The sequence below is a fragment of the Acinonyx jubatus genome, chromosome B3, assembly GCF_027475565.1.
Source record: "Acinonyx jubatus isolate Ajub_Pintada_27869175 chromosome B3, VMU_Ajub_asm_v1.0, whole genome shotgun sequence".
In the NCBI taxonomy this organism is placed as follows: domain Eukaryota; kingdom Metazoa; phylum Chordata; class Mammalia; order Carnivora; family Felidae; genus Acinonyx; species Acinonyx jubatus.
Genome location: NC_069386.1, coordinates 100,622,870 through 100,638,949, shown reverse-complemented (window position 1 = coordinate 100,638,949; position 16,080 = coordinate 100,622,870). Strand labels below are relative to the sequence as shown.

Here is a 16,080-nt window from a genome sequence, read left to right as displayed (position 1 = left end):
GCCAGCAACGAGAGCTACGTTTTCTGGGCACTTACCACACACCCAGCTGTCCTCTAAATCCCGTGTGTGCAGATCTGCTTTGATCCTAAATCACAAGCCATGACAACGCAATCTGGAAGGTATGAAGAGATGGCCAGGGGAGGAGGACGAGCACTGGAGACTTCAGCCCAGGGCGCTCAGGCTGAAAAGCATTTCCAGCATACCTCCACTGGGGCAAGACCAGAGGAAGGGCAGAGAGCCCAACAAGGAAAGGGAAGCTCTCTCAGCCTCTCCTTGTCCTGTATCACAGACGCATCAGTGAGTCTCGGGCTCTGGCCTAGTGTGTCAGAGGTGTCACTGTCGTTTCCTGCCAGGGACAGACTCGTTCAGCATTGAGAGACACTTTTCAGTTTTAGTACTGCCTCTTTGGAGAGGAGCAGCTTGCCTACCGATAAGGGGCAGAACAGGCCAAGGCAGATTCCAGTGTGGAAGCAGCTCCAGGGCCACCCACCCATCACCTCAGCCACAGGTGACCCTGGCTCCACCTGGCTCCAGTCCTGTCCCACTCTGCTTTGCTGACCGAGCCAAAGCCTACTCAACCTTTACAGCTCTCTCCTTCAGAGCCATGGAGGCCTTTACTCAATCACTTCCCCATCAGCCACTCTCTGGAGGTGACAGCAGTTACAAGGGTTTCTGGTGGGTGCCTGATTTCAAGACTAGTTTTTAGGTCCTCCACAGAGCTTTCTGGGGTCTGATACCTTCCAGCCGCACCCAGCATTACATGACCATAGACCTGAATGTATCCTCACTTAGTAACGATTAGTTATGCCTAGACAAGCAGTGAGAACATTCTAGATAATACCTTCTCCAACAGGAGATACAGTGGGTGGGTGTTGGGTAGAACAAATTCAAAATAAGCGTTCAAGTGTTGCAAAAATGTAAGTTCATAATGTTAAGTGAAGGTGGTCTCTTTCCCGTGGCAGAAAAACAATTTTCTCTCCCTGCTTCTCCTAACAACTAAAAAAACCTTAAACTCTTAATGATTCAATTCACAACATAATTCTCCAATATTACCTCAAAAAGGGAGGAAAAGAAATCTGCAAAACTCAGGTCCCATTTAAGATGCATGTTTTTATTGAAGTTAAAAAAAAAATTCATAACCAGACAGAAAGAGTAAAGTAGACAAGAATGTTATAATCTGACTATATAATATTCTCTCATTCTTGATGGATCACTAAAATATAACAAAGGATTTTTCTCTATACTAATTTTAAGGTTGTCCAGTTAAACCATTATTTGGTATCTTCAACAGGTTAACCTCTTAACTATTTAGAGTTTCTTCTCAGAAACGTTCATATATTATACAGCAAACATTCATAGTTTATTTGGGAAACATTCATATTTTATACAGGATGTACAAATTTGAGACCAAAAAAAAAAACAAAACAAAACAAAACAAAAACCCACACAAGTGTAGCCGCAACACTATCCTAGCTGCATTGTGGGGATTCTCTTCAGTCAGCTATCCGTGCTATACAACTGGATTTAATAGTGTTATTTACAGAGGGGTCAAAAGCACTCATCTAAGGTAAAGGCGCTCAGGTTTAATGTGCACTTTCACAGCCCTATGAAAACACAACCATTATATACACTGTAAACACCACAGGGCATGAAATCCATCTCCAACCACAAACCTCAATCTCACAGATCAAGCATACAAGGGCTAAGGTAAGGTGCCTGACTTTTCCTTTGTAAGCATACTTTTCATCCGAGAGTGCTGCTATTCTTTCCAGAGGACACTATTCACTTATTTCAAATATGGTGCCAGTGCTTGAAAACATTCTGGAACCCCTTTTTGGGGATCGCCTGCATAGTCTGCAATGAACTCTTCTGAATGTCCTTGATGGTGGCAAGTCTTTGTCGTTTGAGGATGGATTTGATTTGGGAGAATAGGCATAGTTATTCACAGCCAAGTGAATCAAACCATGGGGTACCACCCTGGACCAAATGGGAGGTGCCACTATAAAACAATGAGACCGATTTCCTTGTACAGCTCGTAAAGCAAGAGTTTAAAAATTGCCTGAGCAATGGCAGTCCTGATGGAATACGTACAGATTCGCCTACAGTGACAGCTCTGAGAGGCAACACTCACTTGCATGGTAGCTCTACAGCTCTAGGTGGGGTTCTGCAATTCTAGAAAACCAGTCCTTCTGTCGCCTCTCATGTAGACTTTAGTATTCCTCTTCAGTTTCAGTCCCCTTCGCTTTCTTATGGATTGCCCGATTAAAGCTGTGGCACGCAGGGACCCAGTGATTGTCATGAAGCCCCAGCTTACAGCCAGGGAAGGCTTTCTGAGACCGGTGGCAGCACATCCAGTATCCTGGCCCGTAGGGCAATGCCTGGCAATAGGGCTTGGGGTGCCACCGGCACAGGGACACATCCCCTTTCACGTATTTTTTCTTGCACTGCTTGCAAGGGTCCTCTCTGTATCGTGGATCTCGCACCCAGCGGGAATCTGCTGGCCTGATATTGTAGTATTCAATGATAAACTTGAAATAGCAGCAGGTACACTTAAGAGCCACTAAGCTCTTGGTGGGAAGTAACCTGAAGATTTTCACCATGAGGTGGTGGGGCAGAAAAGCCATGTACTGCTGAGGCTCCAAAAGCTGCTGGATTTTAAACCTGGTCTCCAGAAAGTCATGAGACACTTGCTTCTTCCAACTGGATGCCTCAAGCACCGGTAATGTACTTTCCACAGGAGAGGCTGGCAGGACAAATGAATCAGCTGAAACACTTTTTTCCTCAGTGGTACTGTCACCCTCAGCAGCATCCTGAAGGTGGCCGGCAACGGAAGACTCCCTTGTGCTTTCATTCAACTGGGAACAGTCTGACTGGTGCTGACCAGGTGGCAAAAAAAACAACATCCCTGGAAGTGGGTCTTCACAGGGCTTTAAACTAGAAGGCTGGCCTTGCTCTACCTTGGACACAGTGATACTAATGCACAAAGATTCCTTTCTTCTCTGATCAGGATTTTGGCTAGTAAGCGGCACGAGCTCTCTACTCAGACAATCAACAGCATCTGTGGGCAATTCAATGGCTTGAGGGCAGGTGCCAGCAGGAAAAGATGACCCAACAAGTTCTTCTGTCATCTCCACATCATATTTATTGCCATTTTTCAGGGCAGTTTGCTGATCTGGCTCAAATTCTGCACTGTCCATGAGGAAATTCACACTCGTTGGCAACGACGGACAGCCCCGAGGAGCACCGTCCCAGGACTCATCCCCCTTGGGAGAACAATGGTCGGCTCTTGAGGGGCCACAGTCCACAGATACAGACCCCACAGGATTCACCTGAGTGTCTGGTGCCTCCAAGGCCCCTTTGTTTGTTTTGCCTTCATTAGCCTGAGTGCCATTTGCAAGCAACACGCGGCCCACATTTCGACGGAAGCTGTTATTCCTCGAGAGGCTCCCAGGCTCACGCTGGCTCTGCCGCTTCAGGCACTCAGACTCCAGCCTGGCTACCATGTCAAGGACACGGACTGGCTCACTCTGTGGTTCACCAACCTCAGAATTTCCCCTTTCCGTGGATTCTTCACAAGCTCCTGGAGCAGAAAAGGGCTCGGAGGCTGGGGGCACACTTCTGGATTGCCCAGGAAACTTCACCACAGCAGGTGAGTTAGTGCAGTTTTTCGTACATGTAGCTAGCAGGGCACTGGCTCTTTGCTCGAGGAAGGCAACCATCTGTATGACTGACAGAGGCCTCCCGGCATAGACGCCATCCCCACTGTCACTCACATAATGCACAGAACAGTGCTCAATGCCACACGCAAAGGGCTCAGGCTGGTAGCACCTGCTGTTGACTTCCCTCATCCTTTCCAACTGTATCTTGGCTTTTTTAAGATCTCCTGATTTTTTCCTTCTTTTAGTAGCTCTCCCATCAATATCCCAGGAGCTTTTTATTTTCATAGATCCTATCCTATTGCTACACTGGTGGGCTGCAAAGAATGCAATTTTCTCCTTGGTATTTCCCGGTTTCACAACAGCCCAGATATCAAGCGGCCCTTCCCCTTCTTCACCCTGGTGGATTGATGCAGACGGTGCATTCTTCTTGGTTTTAACATTCAAGCTGCTCTCTATCGGACTCTTCCCACTCATACTGCACAGAACATTTGGAGAAAGAATCCCAAGAGGCTTTCGAGATGACGCTTTACCAAGAGACGGTGAAGGAAAGACACTTGGTTTCATGTAGCTAGCTTTGCATTTTTCATCATTTATAGCTTCGTGGTGGCTCATAGGAGTTCTCAAAGTTTCCCTGCTGATTTCCAGAGGTCGCTCTTTCTTCTGGAGTTTCCAGTATGGCTTTAGGTGCATAACAGAGGCTCTACAAGAAAGAAAGACATATTTGATTAAGGTGGTAATTTTGTTTTTAGAAAAGTTTTTTTATTTTTATTTTAATTTTTTTTTTAACGTGTTATTTATTTTTGAGACAGAGAGAGACAGAGCATGAATGGGGGAGGGGCAGAGAGAGAGGGAGACACAGAATCGGAAGCAGGCTCCAGGCTCTGAGCCAGCAGCCCAGAGCCCGATGCGGGGCTTGAACTCACGGACCGCGAGATCGTGACCTGAGCTGAAGTCGGCCGCTTAACCGACTGAGCCACCCAGGCACCCCAGAAAAGTTTTTAAACATACGTTCAGATGGTTCTAGCAAGTAACAGAAACACTGTGTCAGTTCATTAAATCTTTACCATACCAACTCTTATTTCAGCTAGTTTTTAATGTGTACATCAAGACTAACAAGAGCAAAACAACCACTTTCCATGGTATATAGGCCAGAAGATAAACTGGAGAATTTCAGACTGAATAGACAGTGAATTTCAGAAGCTGACATTAGTTAACATTCTATATGTGAAATTAGTCCTTTAAATGTATTTTTTTTTAATGTAAAGTACTGAAGACTTCCAAGTATAAGGCACAGTATAAAAGGAAAGGATAAAGAACAGTACAGAATCTCCAGTAGACTGATATGATTTCTAAGTCACCACAGCTAGCTTTTTATTGGTTGCAAACCAGTCTATTCAAATGTTGTACCTGCTTTCTAAGCTGGTCCCATTCTGTTCAATACTTATAGATGTTTATAATTTATCACTTGTTTGCTTATGTACTTTGCCCATCTACTAGTCCTGACTTTCTAAATAATCTATTTGTATAAGCTCTTAACTGTTAAATTTTCTCCACATACCTTAAATCAAACACAGAACACATAATCCTTATTAAGTCTAAAAACCATTTTGAACTACTGCAGAAAAAACAATGCCTTGTTTTGTCCCCTGACCAGGGCTGGAGATGGGAGCCATCTTAGAAAGAGGATTACATGCAGAGATCTATGTTCTAGTCCTTGCTATATCATTAACTAGCTAAACATGGTGAGTGTACCTTGGAAAAGTCACTTCCTCTCTGGGTCTGACTTGAAATGTTAACTGAGGAGTTGGAATACTAAATTATCTAATGATCTCATCAATTTTACAACAAAATATCCACTGTTACACAGAACACTGTGTATTGAGAAAAAGTGTTTTGTAGGGATGCCTGGTCTCCTACAAATAAACCTACAAACTAAAATAAACATCTGCAGTCACAGGTTGGTGGTATGAGCCCCTCACGGCTAGGCAAATAGAGTTTCCCCACTCTTAATCGTGGGGATACCAGTCTAAGACACACATAATTTGGCAACTCAACATATACCTTTATCATTTACCTTAAAACATTTAGTGCCTACAATGTGTCAGCCTCTATGATAACTGCTTTCAGATACTACTTCTAATTGTCAAGGATGAAAAGTGATCATCCAGAACAAATTCACCTTTCAACTCTTAATTCCTTGAGTCTAGGCTCAGCTAAAAGAAGAAACAGGAATATGAATATCTTCTAGCTAAGTAAAGAGAAGTCTTGCATTTAAGACAAAGTACCTTTTCAAAATTATCCTGAAATAGATCAGATTGGTTTCTTGACTATCTTTGGCAATTTCTATCCTAAATCTGTGATGTGCCCCCTTCCTGCATTACAGCATTTTTAATAGCTTTCTATTATATTATATAATTTAGTCTTATAAACAGACCCACCCAGAATTCTTCAAAACAAGATGAATACATATGAATAAAATAGATAAATGAATAAATGACAAATGAATAAAAAGAGGTATATCTAGTGCTAACGTGGTCAACGATTTTCTGGTTTTTCAAATTCCCTTCAGTCCTTCTAAGTGAAGGGAGAGAAATGGAGGTTGCTGAAAAATCCAATAAATTCTCACATAATGATCTCATTACAGAGTGTGAATAAATTTAAACTTCAGCAATGTGTGTGCCATTCTGCATTGCACAATATGTTCTCTTCGCCTTCCTCCCACACACATTATTTTAGGTGCTATTATTGATAGACAGGGACATTAAGAAGAAACTAAATGTAGTTACAGAAGGCTTTTGTTTGCACTTACTAACCTATAGTCAACTCAAGTGACACACTGCTAATAGACAGGGCTTTAGCAGGACTAAAATAGGAGATGATCCCAGGGAATAGAAGTGAGGAAAGGTACAACCAAGGAAGGAGAAAAGCCAATACAGCCATTCGACATCATCAGGGTGACTGCTGGAGGGTAGCGGACAAGTCTGTGGGACCCCTGGAGAAAGCACAATGATGAGGCATGGGCTCTTGTCCCCTAATTAAAGGTGGCCCAGGATATTAACCAACCTCCTTCCTTTGCTGGGTTTGAATGTCCTGAGGCAGAAAACAGAAAAGTGGTGGCAAGAGTAGTAAGTTCAAGTGAGAAACTACAGAAATCTGAATTTGCGTTGAAATCAGTGGTAGACCACGAGGATATGATGCAGGGCACCAGGAGCTCTCCTCCAAAAACCCGAAAGGCAGAAACTTTACATCTCCAACAGATTACACCAGATGGTGGCGCTTTCCCTACCCCCCCCCCCCCCCCCCCAAACACAGGCACTGTGGAAAGATTCAGCCAGGTTTCCATGGTTGCCAATCTCTTCATCACAATTGTACTTTGAAGTTCACCATAAGAAAGTCTTGCTCTCTTGCAATTAAATAAAATGCTGGGCTATAGCACCTACCTACACCAGTGTTCCATAGACATTCAGAAATATCCTTGTAAAAAATTAAGATCCCTGGGTACAATGAATCAGAATTTCTGGGAATAGATCCAGAATTTCTGAGATCTGTTTTCAACCTTTAGATTTAACTTGGAAGGGATTAAAGGTCATGTGTTAGATCCGATGTACGAGTATCAGTGGGGTCCCAGATTTGGGCTGGGGTGCTGGGACACCAAGAGGGGTGAAGTGGACCTGCCCAAAAAAAGCCTTGCAGACAGTCCACACTGAAGCATCTATTTGAACAGCTGGGTAAAGACAGAACCATTTTCTTGTTATTCCATTTAAAGCACGAAACAGGCCAATGGTCTTTTATTGCCAAATATCCCCTAGAACTCGAACTCCTCAGTTTCTTTGACAATGCTTTTTCCCAGCTCTTTTCTCTTCTTCCCCAGCCTTTTAAGTCCATGTTCCTCAGAGTTCCTTGTTTTTCTAGACCGTTATTAATCTTAGGCTATACATCTAAGTGCTGTCTTATAGTTCTAACAACCACATACTGATGACTCTCCAGTGGCATGCTCTCCCAAACTTCATATCCTATTGCCTGCCTAGTAGATATATCTGGATGTCAAAAAGAATCTAAAAAATCAAAACAACTAGTTAATGAAAGCAGCAAGTACCTAGCCAACCAAGCCAGAAAGTTGAGTCACTTAAAGATTCCTCCTCCCTGACCCCCATATCCAATCACCAAGTCTCTAAAATGCTCTTCTCTTTATCTCTGGCACAACTGCCCTACTTTTCAGCAGCCATCTGATCTCTGCTCCACTACAGGTACCTATAGGAAAGCCTAACCTCTTTATCAATGGAATGCAAGGTAGAGCCCACCCAGCCAAGCTATCAGCTTCATTCCTGCTTTGCCCTACCATACTTCACACTTTGGAAGCTTATGCACAGAACCATTACTACTGGACCAGATAGACAGAAGGCCAATCACATCACTTAAGAAGCAAATTTTAAAGCAGCCAGAATCCTAAAACTAACATAACAGCTTCTAATTTTTTTTTTTTCACACTAACCACCACCCATTTCCTACTATCCATTTATCATCAGAAATTTACTAAACACTCTGGGCTGGATATTACCAGTGCAATTATGAATAAGACATAGTCACTGCCCTTACAGAGACAGAGAAGTCAATAAACAATTACAATGGAATATGATGTGTGTTTATAAAGATAGTATGGGTGCTGAGAGAATCTAAGCAGGGGGACAACATACAGAAGGAAGGGGTGTATGAAGGGACATAAGGGAACCACAAGCACCAAGCTCAGTCTTGAGGGTGTAGAAATAGGTCAGAGAAGCCCTGACCTTCTAAGCTAAGCCCTAAAGGAAGATACACAAGTCCTAAGAGGTTCAAAAGTAGATGATGCTTTTGGGAACTGAGGTAGGTGAAGAATAATCAGTCTAGCTAAGGTGCTGGGAGTGGAGAGACAACAAGTAAATTAATTAATAAGCAACAACAAACAGGAACTTTAGCTGCTGATTATAAATGGAGGTTGAGGGACAGGTGTCAAGGATGGGTCCTCATCTTATGGCTTCATCAACTGGATGAACAGTGGTACCTTACAGTGAGATGGTGAAAAAAGGTGGCTAAGCAGATTTGGAGCAGGGAAGAGAGACAGTTGGGTTTTAAAAAAGTGTTGCCTGTAAAACAGATATCTAGTAGGCAGACTGACACAGGTAGGGTCAAGAAAAATAGGAGGAAAGGAATAAGGCAGTTGCCACAGAACCATTTCAATGAGAAAAACATTTTCTGGATGGAGATTACAGATGTCATTTTCCAAAATTTCACAATGAACATATATTACATATATTACTATTATAAACAGGAAGAATGTTCATAAAAGAACAGTCACTTTTAGACCCTATAGCAAGGTCAATGAATAACTGTGTCCAGTTAGCAATGGAGATCCTTGGTGACTCTGTTGTAAGAACTACAGTGGGTGAGTAGGGCAGAGCCAGAAGTTCATGGTGAAGGAGTAACTGGAAGGTGACAAAGTGAACCTTACCAACTCCTTCACGAAGCATGGCTGTGATAAAGTCTTTGTACATACCTGCCATCTTAATCCTTTCCAGGAATAAAGTGACATATAACAGTGAATCAATTAAAACTTGAACAACTTTCCTCCAAACAAAAGCCAAAATTCTGTTTTCAAATAATTCCAGTATTCCTTTTAGACTCTAACTTCTGTTTTCAGCTCAAACAAAGCTGGAAAAACTCTCACCTTTAAACACAGCGTACAATCCCAAAATAGAGCCATGGAAGAGAATTTTAACTTTGTTTAGAAAAAAAAAAGTGCTTGGATAAATCCCAAAGTTGAAAGAGTCATAGTAACTAACTCTAGACTATGGAGGAGTGAATTTGATCAATGAGGAATCAAATGGCAATATGGGGTCAGAATAGAGGAAAAGGATGAGATTTCTCTTTGTGCTAATAACAGGCTTAGTGCTAATAGGAGGCCTAAAATCAAAGACAGATGCTTGTTTTTTAACTTGTCACTCAGTGTATGGCGTTGCCTATCAAAACAGACTAGGAAATAAGTCATTTCCTAAGTTTCTTTCTGCTATGTTAAAGGTACAGGAATGCACTCCAAAAAGGAGTCCACTTAAAAAAAAATTTTTTTTAACTTTTATTTATTTTTGAGAGAGAGACAGAGGGTGAGTGGTGGAGGGGCAGAGAGAAAAGAAGACACAGAATTCGAAGCAGGCTCCAGGCTTTGAGCTGTCAGCATAGAGCCTGATGTGGGGCTAGAACCCACAAACTGTGAGATCATGACCTGAGCCGAAGTGAGGCTTAACTGACTGAGCCACCCTGGCACCCCAGGAGTCCACTTTTATCAGAATAGTTAAAAGCTCTTCTTCCTTTACAAAAGGCCAGAGGAATTAAAATAGACTAATCCTTGAAAGACCATTCCCATGATACCTTTAGAGGAGTTCAAGTATACAGTAAATAAATTCACTGTTTCTTTAAGAATGTAAAAGCTTAGGCTTAGGTCTTGATCTCCCGGCTGGTGGGCTGGTGGGTTTGAGCCTCTCATCAGGCTCAGTGCTGACAGCTCAGAGACTGGAGCCTGCTTCAGATTCTGTGCCTCCCTCTCTCTATGCCCCTCCCCCACGCGCGCACGCGTGCGTGCGTGTGTGTGTGTGCGCGTGTGCGTGTGTGTGCTCTCTCTCAAATAAAAATTTTTAAAAAAAATTTTTTTAATTAAAAAAAAAAAGAATGTAAAAGCTTCCGGAGAACATCTTAAAACCACCTTCTTCACTGAACCATTACAGAAATGACTAGCAACTCCAGCAAAGTATTACATGTATATATAATGAAGTCTTTGTTTTTTCCAAATGAAATAATGGAGCTATAATGACTTTTGAAGCCCCACAGTGAGATAGTGGTAGCATCAGGATGAGAATTAGGTTAAGAGTCTCCTGGATCTGCACTTTCCTTGTTCAAAGCAAACAAAAATAAAAAACCTAGGCCCAGAGGTGCCTGGCTGGCTCAGTCTATAGAGCATGCAACTCTTGATCTTGGGGTTGTGAGTTCGAGCCCCACACTGAGCATAGAGACTACTTAATAAAAACATATTTTTTTTTAATGATAAAGTGTGCCTAGCATTAAAAAAAACACACACACTTGGGGCACTTGGGTGGCTCAGTCGGTTAAGCATATGACTTCGACTCAGGTCATTATATCTCATTCATGGTTTGTGAGTTCGAGCCCCGCGTCAGGCTCTGTGCTGACAGCTCAAAGCCTGGAGACTGCTTCAGATTCTGTGTCTCCCTATCTCTCTGCCTCTCTTTCTCTCAAAAATAAATAAGTATTTTTTTTAAAAAACACACACACACAGGCCCAATTATGACACAAATGAGATTAAATAACTCTGACAGCATCTATTCAAAGAGATTTTTCTCTCTCAAACTAGGTCAGTTTTTCTTCAGTGCCACATAAAACCTCTACACATAACTGTGATGAATTAAAGCAGACACACCACATCATATACAAAGCCATACAAATCTATAAGTATGTAGAAACTACTTCCATGGCTGTTAAAGTAGAAAAAGTACCAAGACTAGGAGGGTGTGAATACACGTGGAGGCAGAAGATAGTACTTCCCTTCATAATCCTCTAAGCACTGACAGAATGCATCCAACTCCCACTGAACGCCTTAACCAAAATATAAATAAATAAATAAATAAATAAATAAATATATATATATATATATATATATAAACTAAACAAACTGTACATCAGAAAAGACAGTAGTTCTCAAACTGGGCTCCAAAATATTGGGGGAGGGAGTTCACTTCTTTCTTTCAAGGAACATTCTCTAAAGCCATTTCATGGGACCTTGAACCTTTGCCTCAGGAGGGCTGGATGGTTAATTGTACACAACTTAATGGAAAAATCCTTTACTGTCTGTTAAAAGATACTGAGTAATACAGAGTCTAGTCTTTGGAAGCACATGCATAGTTTTCCAGAATTCGCTGCTCACAGCTTTCATCATTCTTAGAATTCACAATCTTATTTAAATACAGCACACAGGGGCGCCCGGGTGGCTCAGTCGGTTGGGCGTCCAACTTCAGCTCAGGTCATGATTCACAGTCCGTGAGTTTGAGCCCCGCGTCGGGCTCTGTGCTGACAGCTCAGAGCCTGCAGCCTGTTTCGGATTCTGTGTCTCCCTCTCTCTCTGACCTTCCCCCATTCATGCTCTGTCTCTCTCTGTCTCAAAAATGAATAAACATTAAATAAATACATACATACATACATACAGCACACAGCTCCATCATGATTATCTAATATAGATTCTATACCATGATTAAAGACCAAACAAAGCTAACTTCCCCAAAATAAAAATTTATGATAAATTTGATGGGCCAATAAAGTATCTAAAACATACTGAAAGGAGTATTACAAGTTGGGAAGGGTAACCACTACTTTGCTTTTCCATTGTGGTCACAACTGAAGCAACACCTAACAGTTTTACAGTGTACTGCAAAATACTAAATTAGTCATTAATTTACATGGATCCTCTACCCCCTCTTTTCTTGGACTAGGTAGGAAGGGGGACAGGAGGCTAAAGGAAAGAACACTTGCTCAGTCTATTTTGAATTATTAAATAACAGTTGGGGATACAGACAAACTGAAGTATTATGTTTTGTTAAACTTACCATGTTTAAATTAATCCAGTCAACAATGATTTACAAAGTATTTTCCTATTGTTCCTGTGACATAATGCTAAACACTCACATAACTCTGGCGTATCACAATTTATTGCTACCTAAAACTGATGAGAAATCTACAGTTTTGTAGTTCCCACGAGAAAGAATATCAAAATCCAGCGAAACATTTAAAAAGTTTAGTCCCCCCAAAATCATTGATATATATTGAAAAGTACATTGAGCATTACCAAGAAAATTTCGCCTCTATAAATTTCAGGTACTCAGCATTCCTGTAAAGCCCTCTTGCTTATTTTTCCTATTCTAATATTTCTTAAAGAAAACAAAGGAAAAGAAAATTTCTATCCTCTCACATAGCAAAATGTCATTCCTTGAGTACGTTTTTTTTTTTTCACTTTGAAACCAGGCATTCTTCCATATATAAATGTAACATATTTTTAAAAGTTTATTTATTTATTTTGAGAGATAGAGAGCACAGGTATGTGGGGGTACAGAGAGAGAAAGGAAGAGAGAGAATCCCAATCCTCACTGACAAGGCAGAGCCTAATGCAGGGCTCGAACTCACAAACCAGGAGATCATTAGCCAAGCCAAAACCAAGAATTGGACTCTTACCCAAATGAGCCACCCAGGCACCCCATAAACTTAACATATTTTTTTAATGTTTCCTTATTTATTTTGAGAGAAACAGAAAGAGAGCACGTGCGCAAGCAGGGGAGGGGCAGAGGGGAGTGGGGACTGATGGCAGAGAGCCTTACGCAGGGGTTGAACTCACTAACTGTGAGATCATGACCTGAGCCAAAGTTCAATGCTTAACCACCTGAGCCATCCAGGCGCCCCAATTTAACATTATTTTTAAGGCAATATTTTCTTTAAGAGTAATGCAGTACTTTCAAAGAACTGATCAGAGCTTTAACATATAACCTCTTTGACCAAATGTAACTGGAACATAAAAATGTCATCTTTCCTGGGGAATAAATTGTTAAAGATTCTAAGGCCAAGGTCAGCCACAAACACAGTTCAAACATCCATTAGGTACCAAATAATGTTTGATATGAAAAATCAGAGAACAGGGGCATCTGGGTGGCTCAGTTGGTTAAGCAGCTGACTCATGATTTTGGCTCATGTCATGATCTCATGGTTTGTGAGTTCAAGCTCCACAGTGGGCTTTGCACTGAGTGTAGAGCCTGCTTCGGATCCTGTCTCTCTCTCTCTGCCCTCTGCCACTTGCTCACTCTCTCAAAAATAAGTGTTAAAAAAAAAAAAAAGAACTAATGTAAAAAAATAAAAGAAAAATCAGAGAATAGCATGAAATTCTGAGTGTAAATACAATACCACACTGCACATCTGCCGTGCATGGGGCCTCAATCTTGAGCAAAGTACCAGCTAGCTGGGCACAGGCTGGCCCGTTATAGGTACCTGAATTTAAAATAGGTTATTCCTCACAGGAAAGAAGAAAGAGGCAAAAAAGTAAAAATTCAGAGTAACAAATATTAATGCACCAAGCAAAAACAGCTTGCTTGCTGTATCAATGCAGACAAAAGATCTGGCAAATGAAGACTTTGGTCAGCAACCCTGGGTAGGGGTGGAAGGGGTAGGGAAATTACTTCAGAAATAGGACCCAGGGTATTTACCAAAGAAATAAAGCCTGAGCCACAGTCCTGTGCCCAGCTGTTTAGTAATTACTCTTCCTTCTATCACATATCGCCTAGGATCTGTTGAACCAAGACTGAAGTAGCAATCTATGCAATGGCTGTTCAAAGTATTCTTTAAGAATTACCACTTATAAAGAAATGAGGCTTATTGTCAATCGAAACCTGAGAGGTTGCTGTTCTGGAGCCTGTTTTTTGAGTTTACCAAAGCCAATTCAAATCTTGGGAGTTAAGGGGTGCCTGGGTGGCTCAGTCAGTTAAGTGTTCAATGCTTGGTTTCAGCTCAGGTCATGATCTCACGGTTCACGAGTTTGAGCCCCACATGGGGCTTTGTGCTGACAGTGAGGAGCCTGTTTGGATTCTGCCCCTCCCCTGCTTGCTCTATTAAAATAAATAAGTAAACTTTAAGAAAGTAAAAATAAATAAATCTTGAAGTTAAAACAGTATTTCCAGAGTGCCTGAGTGGCTCAGTCACTTAAGCGTCCAACTTCGGCTCAGGTCATGATCTCATAGTTCATGAGTTCGAGCCCCACATTGGGTTCTATGCTGACAGCTCAGAGCCTGGAGCCTGCTTCAGATTCTGTGTCTCCCTCTGTCCCCTTCCCTGCTCATGCTCTGTCTCTCTTGCTCTCTCAAAAATAAATATTTAAAATTTTTTAAAAGAAAATGAGTATTTCCAAGGAGTAAATGTGAGAAATCTATATTACCAAAAAAACCCCTCAATCATTAGGCACCAAGGAGCCCAAATTGTCATATTACTGGAGAAAAATCACAAACCAGGGCTTATGTACTTGTCTTAAATCTCATATAAAACTTCCTTGAGTACAGAGGGTATGTCTTCACTATTCTGCAGAATTTGACTAACCCTGGAATTCCTAAAGCCAAACAGGAAAGACAATGGTATACAAACAAGGTATAGAGACCTCTCACTTACAGGGTAAACTATGGGCCTTCAGAACCAGCTTTACATAAATGCAGAATTTAACAAGTCGGAGGTTAAAAGAGCTCTTATATATAAGTCCTATCTTCTGAAATTCCTGGATATATGTATTTACTTAACATGGTTGTAATCATATTATACAATGTTATGCTTTTTATCAGAAGTATTGTCCATGTTATTACATGGTCTTGAAACCCACCAAAACTGTTAATGTATAAGTGCCAGGATTTAATAAATATTCCTTCCAATCCTGGAGGTTCTAATGCAACTTTCATGCATGCATTCTCTTATGCATTTAAAGGTATGTCCTTAGAAGATTCCCAGAAGTGGAATTTCTGAGTCAGAGTTTGAGTATTTTTATGACTGGGTACATCTTGCTCAATCACTCCCCAAGTAGTGCTAATTTACCCTGCCACTACCAAGAAAATCATGCCAGTTTTATGGGCAAAAGTTGTGTTGTTTAAAGGGAAAGCAAGCAAGCAACGTAGACCTAGAGATAAAAAATAACAAAGAAGTAAGAACAGAATAATCTGTTTTCACTTCTAGAATAATAATAGCTCTAAAATGTTTACTATGTGCTAGGCACTGTTCAAAGCTCACAACCACCCCAACCCCCAAAAAACCTAAGTGCATATTCTTACTAACCCTAATTGCAGGTGAAAAAACCAAAGCAGAGGGAGGTTAAAAAAACTTGCCAAGATCACGCAAGCAAGCACATCAAGAAGCCTGGGTGTGCACAGTCAGGAATCAGAGGCTATCCTCTTACCTAGCACATTATGAAAAGAGGGAGCGCAGATGAGGAACACATGGATGAAGACTTCATCAGTAAGCTTAATCTCATTGTCATAAATAAAGACTGAGAAGTCTAACTGTGACAGGAAACAGAATTTGGGTTAAATTTTGGATGTTGAGTTTGATAACCAACTTAAAATTAATCCATTCATTTATTAAATACTTAACTTCCCTTTCAGTGTCAGACTAGACCCTGAGACTTCAGCATGAACAAAACTAACAGAATTCCTAAACGCAGGGCAAACCTAAGAAATCTACACTGATCCTTTAGCTTTTGACTCATTTACAAACTTAAAAGTTTCCCATGTGCTGAGTCAAGTTAGCAACAAAGATAGACATCACTAAGATCACTCAAATTTTATTTCTGACAAAGAGAAACTTCAAAAATTTA

At 41.2% G+C, this 16,080-nt stretch overlaps 1 protein-coding gene across 6 annotated transcripts in view; it reads right to left on the bottom strand.

Annotated features, from left to right (window-relative positions):
• Positions 1-1,090: 1,090 nt before the first annotated feature.
• The window catches only part of FBXO34 (F-box protein 34), an 87,647-nt gene continuing 72,657 nt past the window's right edge, over positions 1,091-16,080 (bottom strand). For all 6 annotated transcript variants that reach the window (XM_027065765.2, XM_027065766.2, XM_027065767.2 and 3 more), the window contains one exon: positions 1,091-4,359. In XM_027065765.2, coding sequence (XP_026921566.2) covers positions 2,211-4,359 — 2,149 coding nt within the window. In that variant the 3' untranslated portion in view covers positions 1,091-2,210. The remainder of the gene's footprint in view (positions 4,360-16,080) is intronic.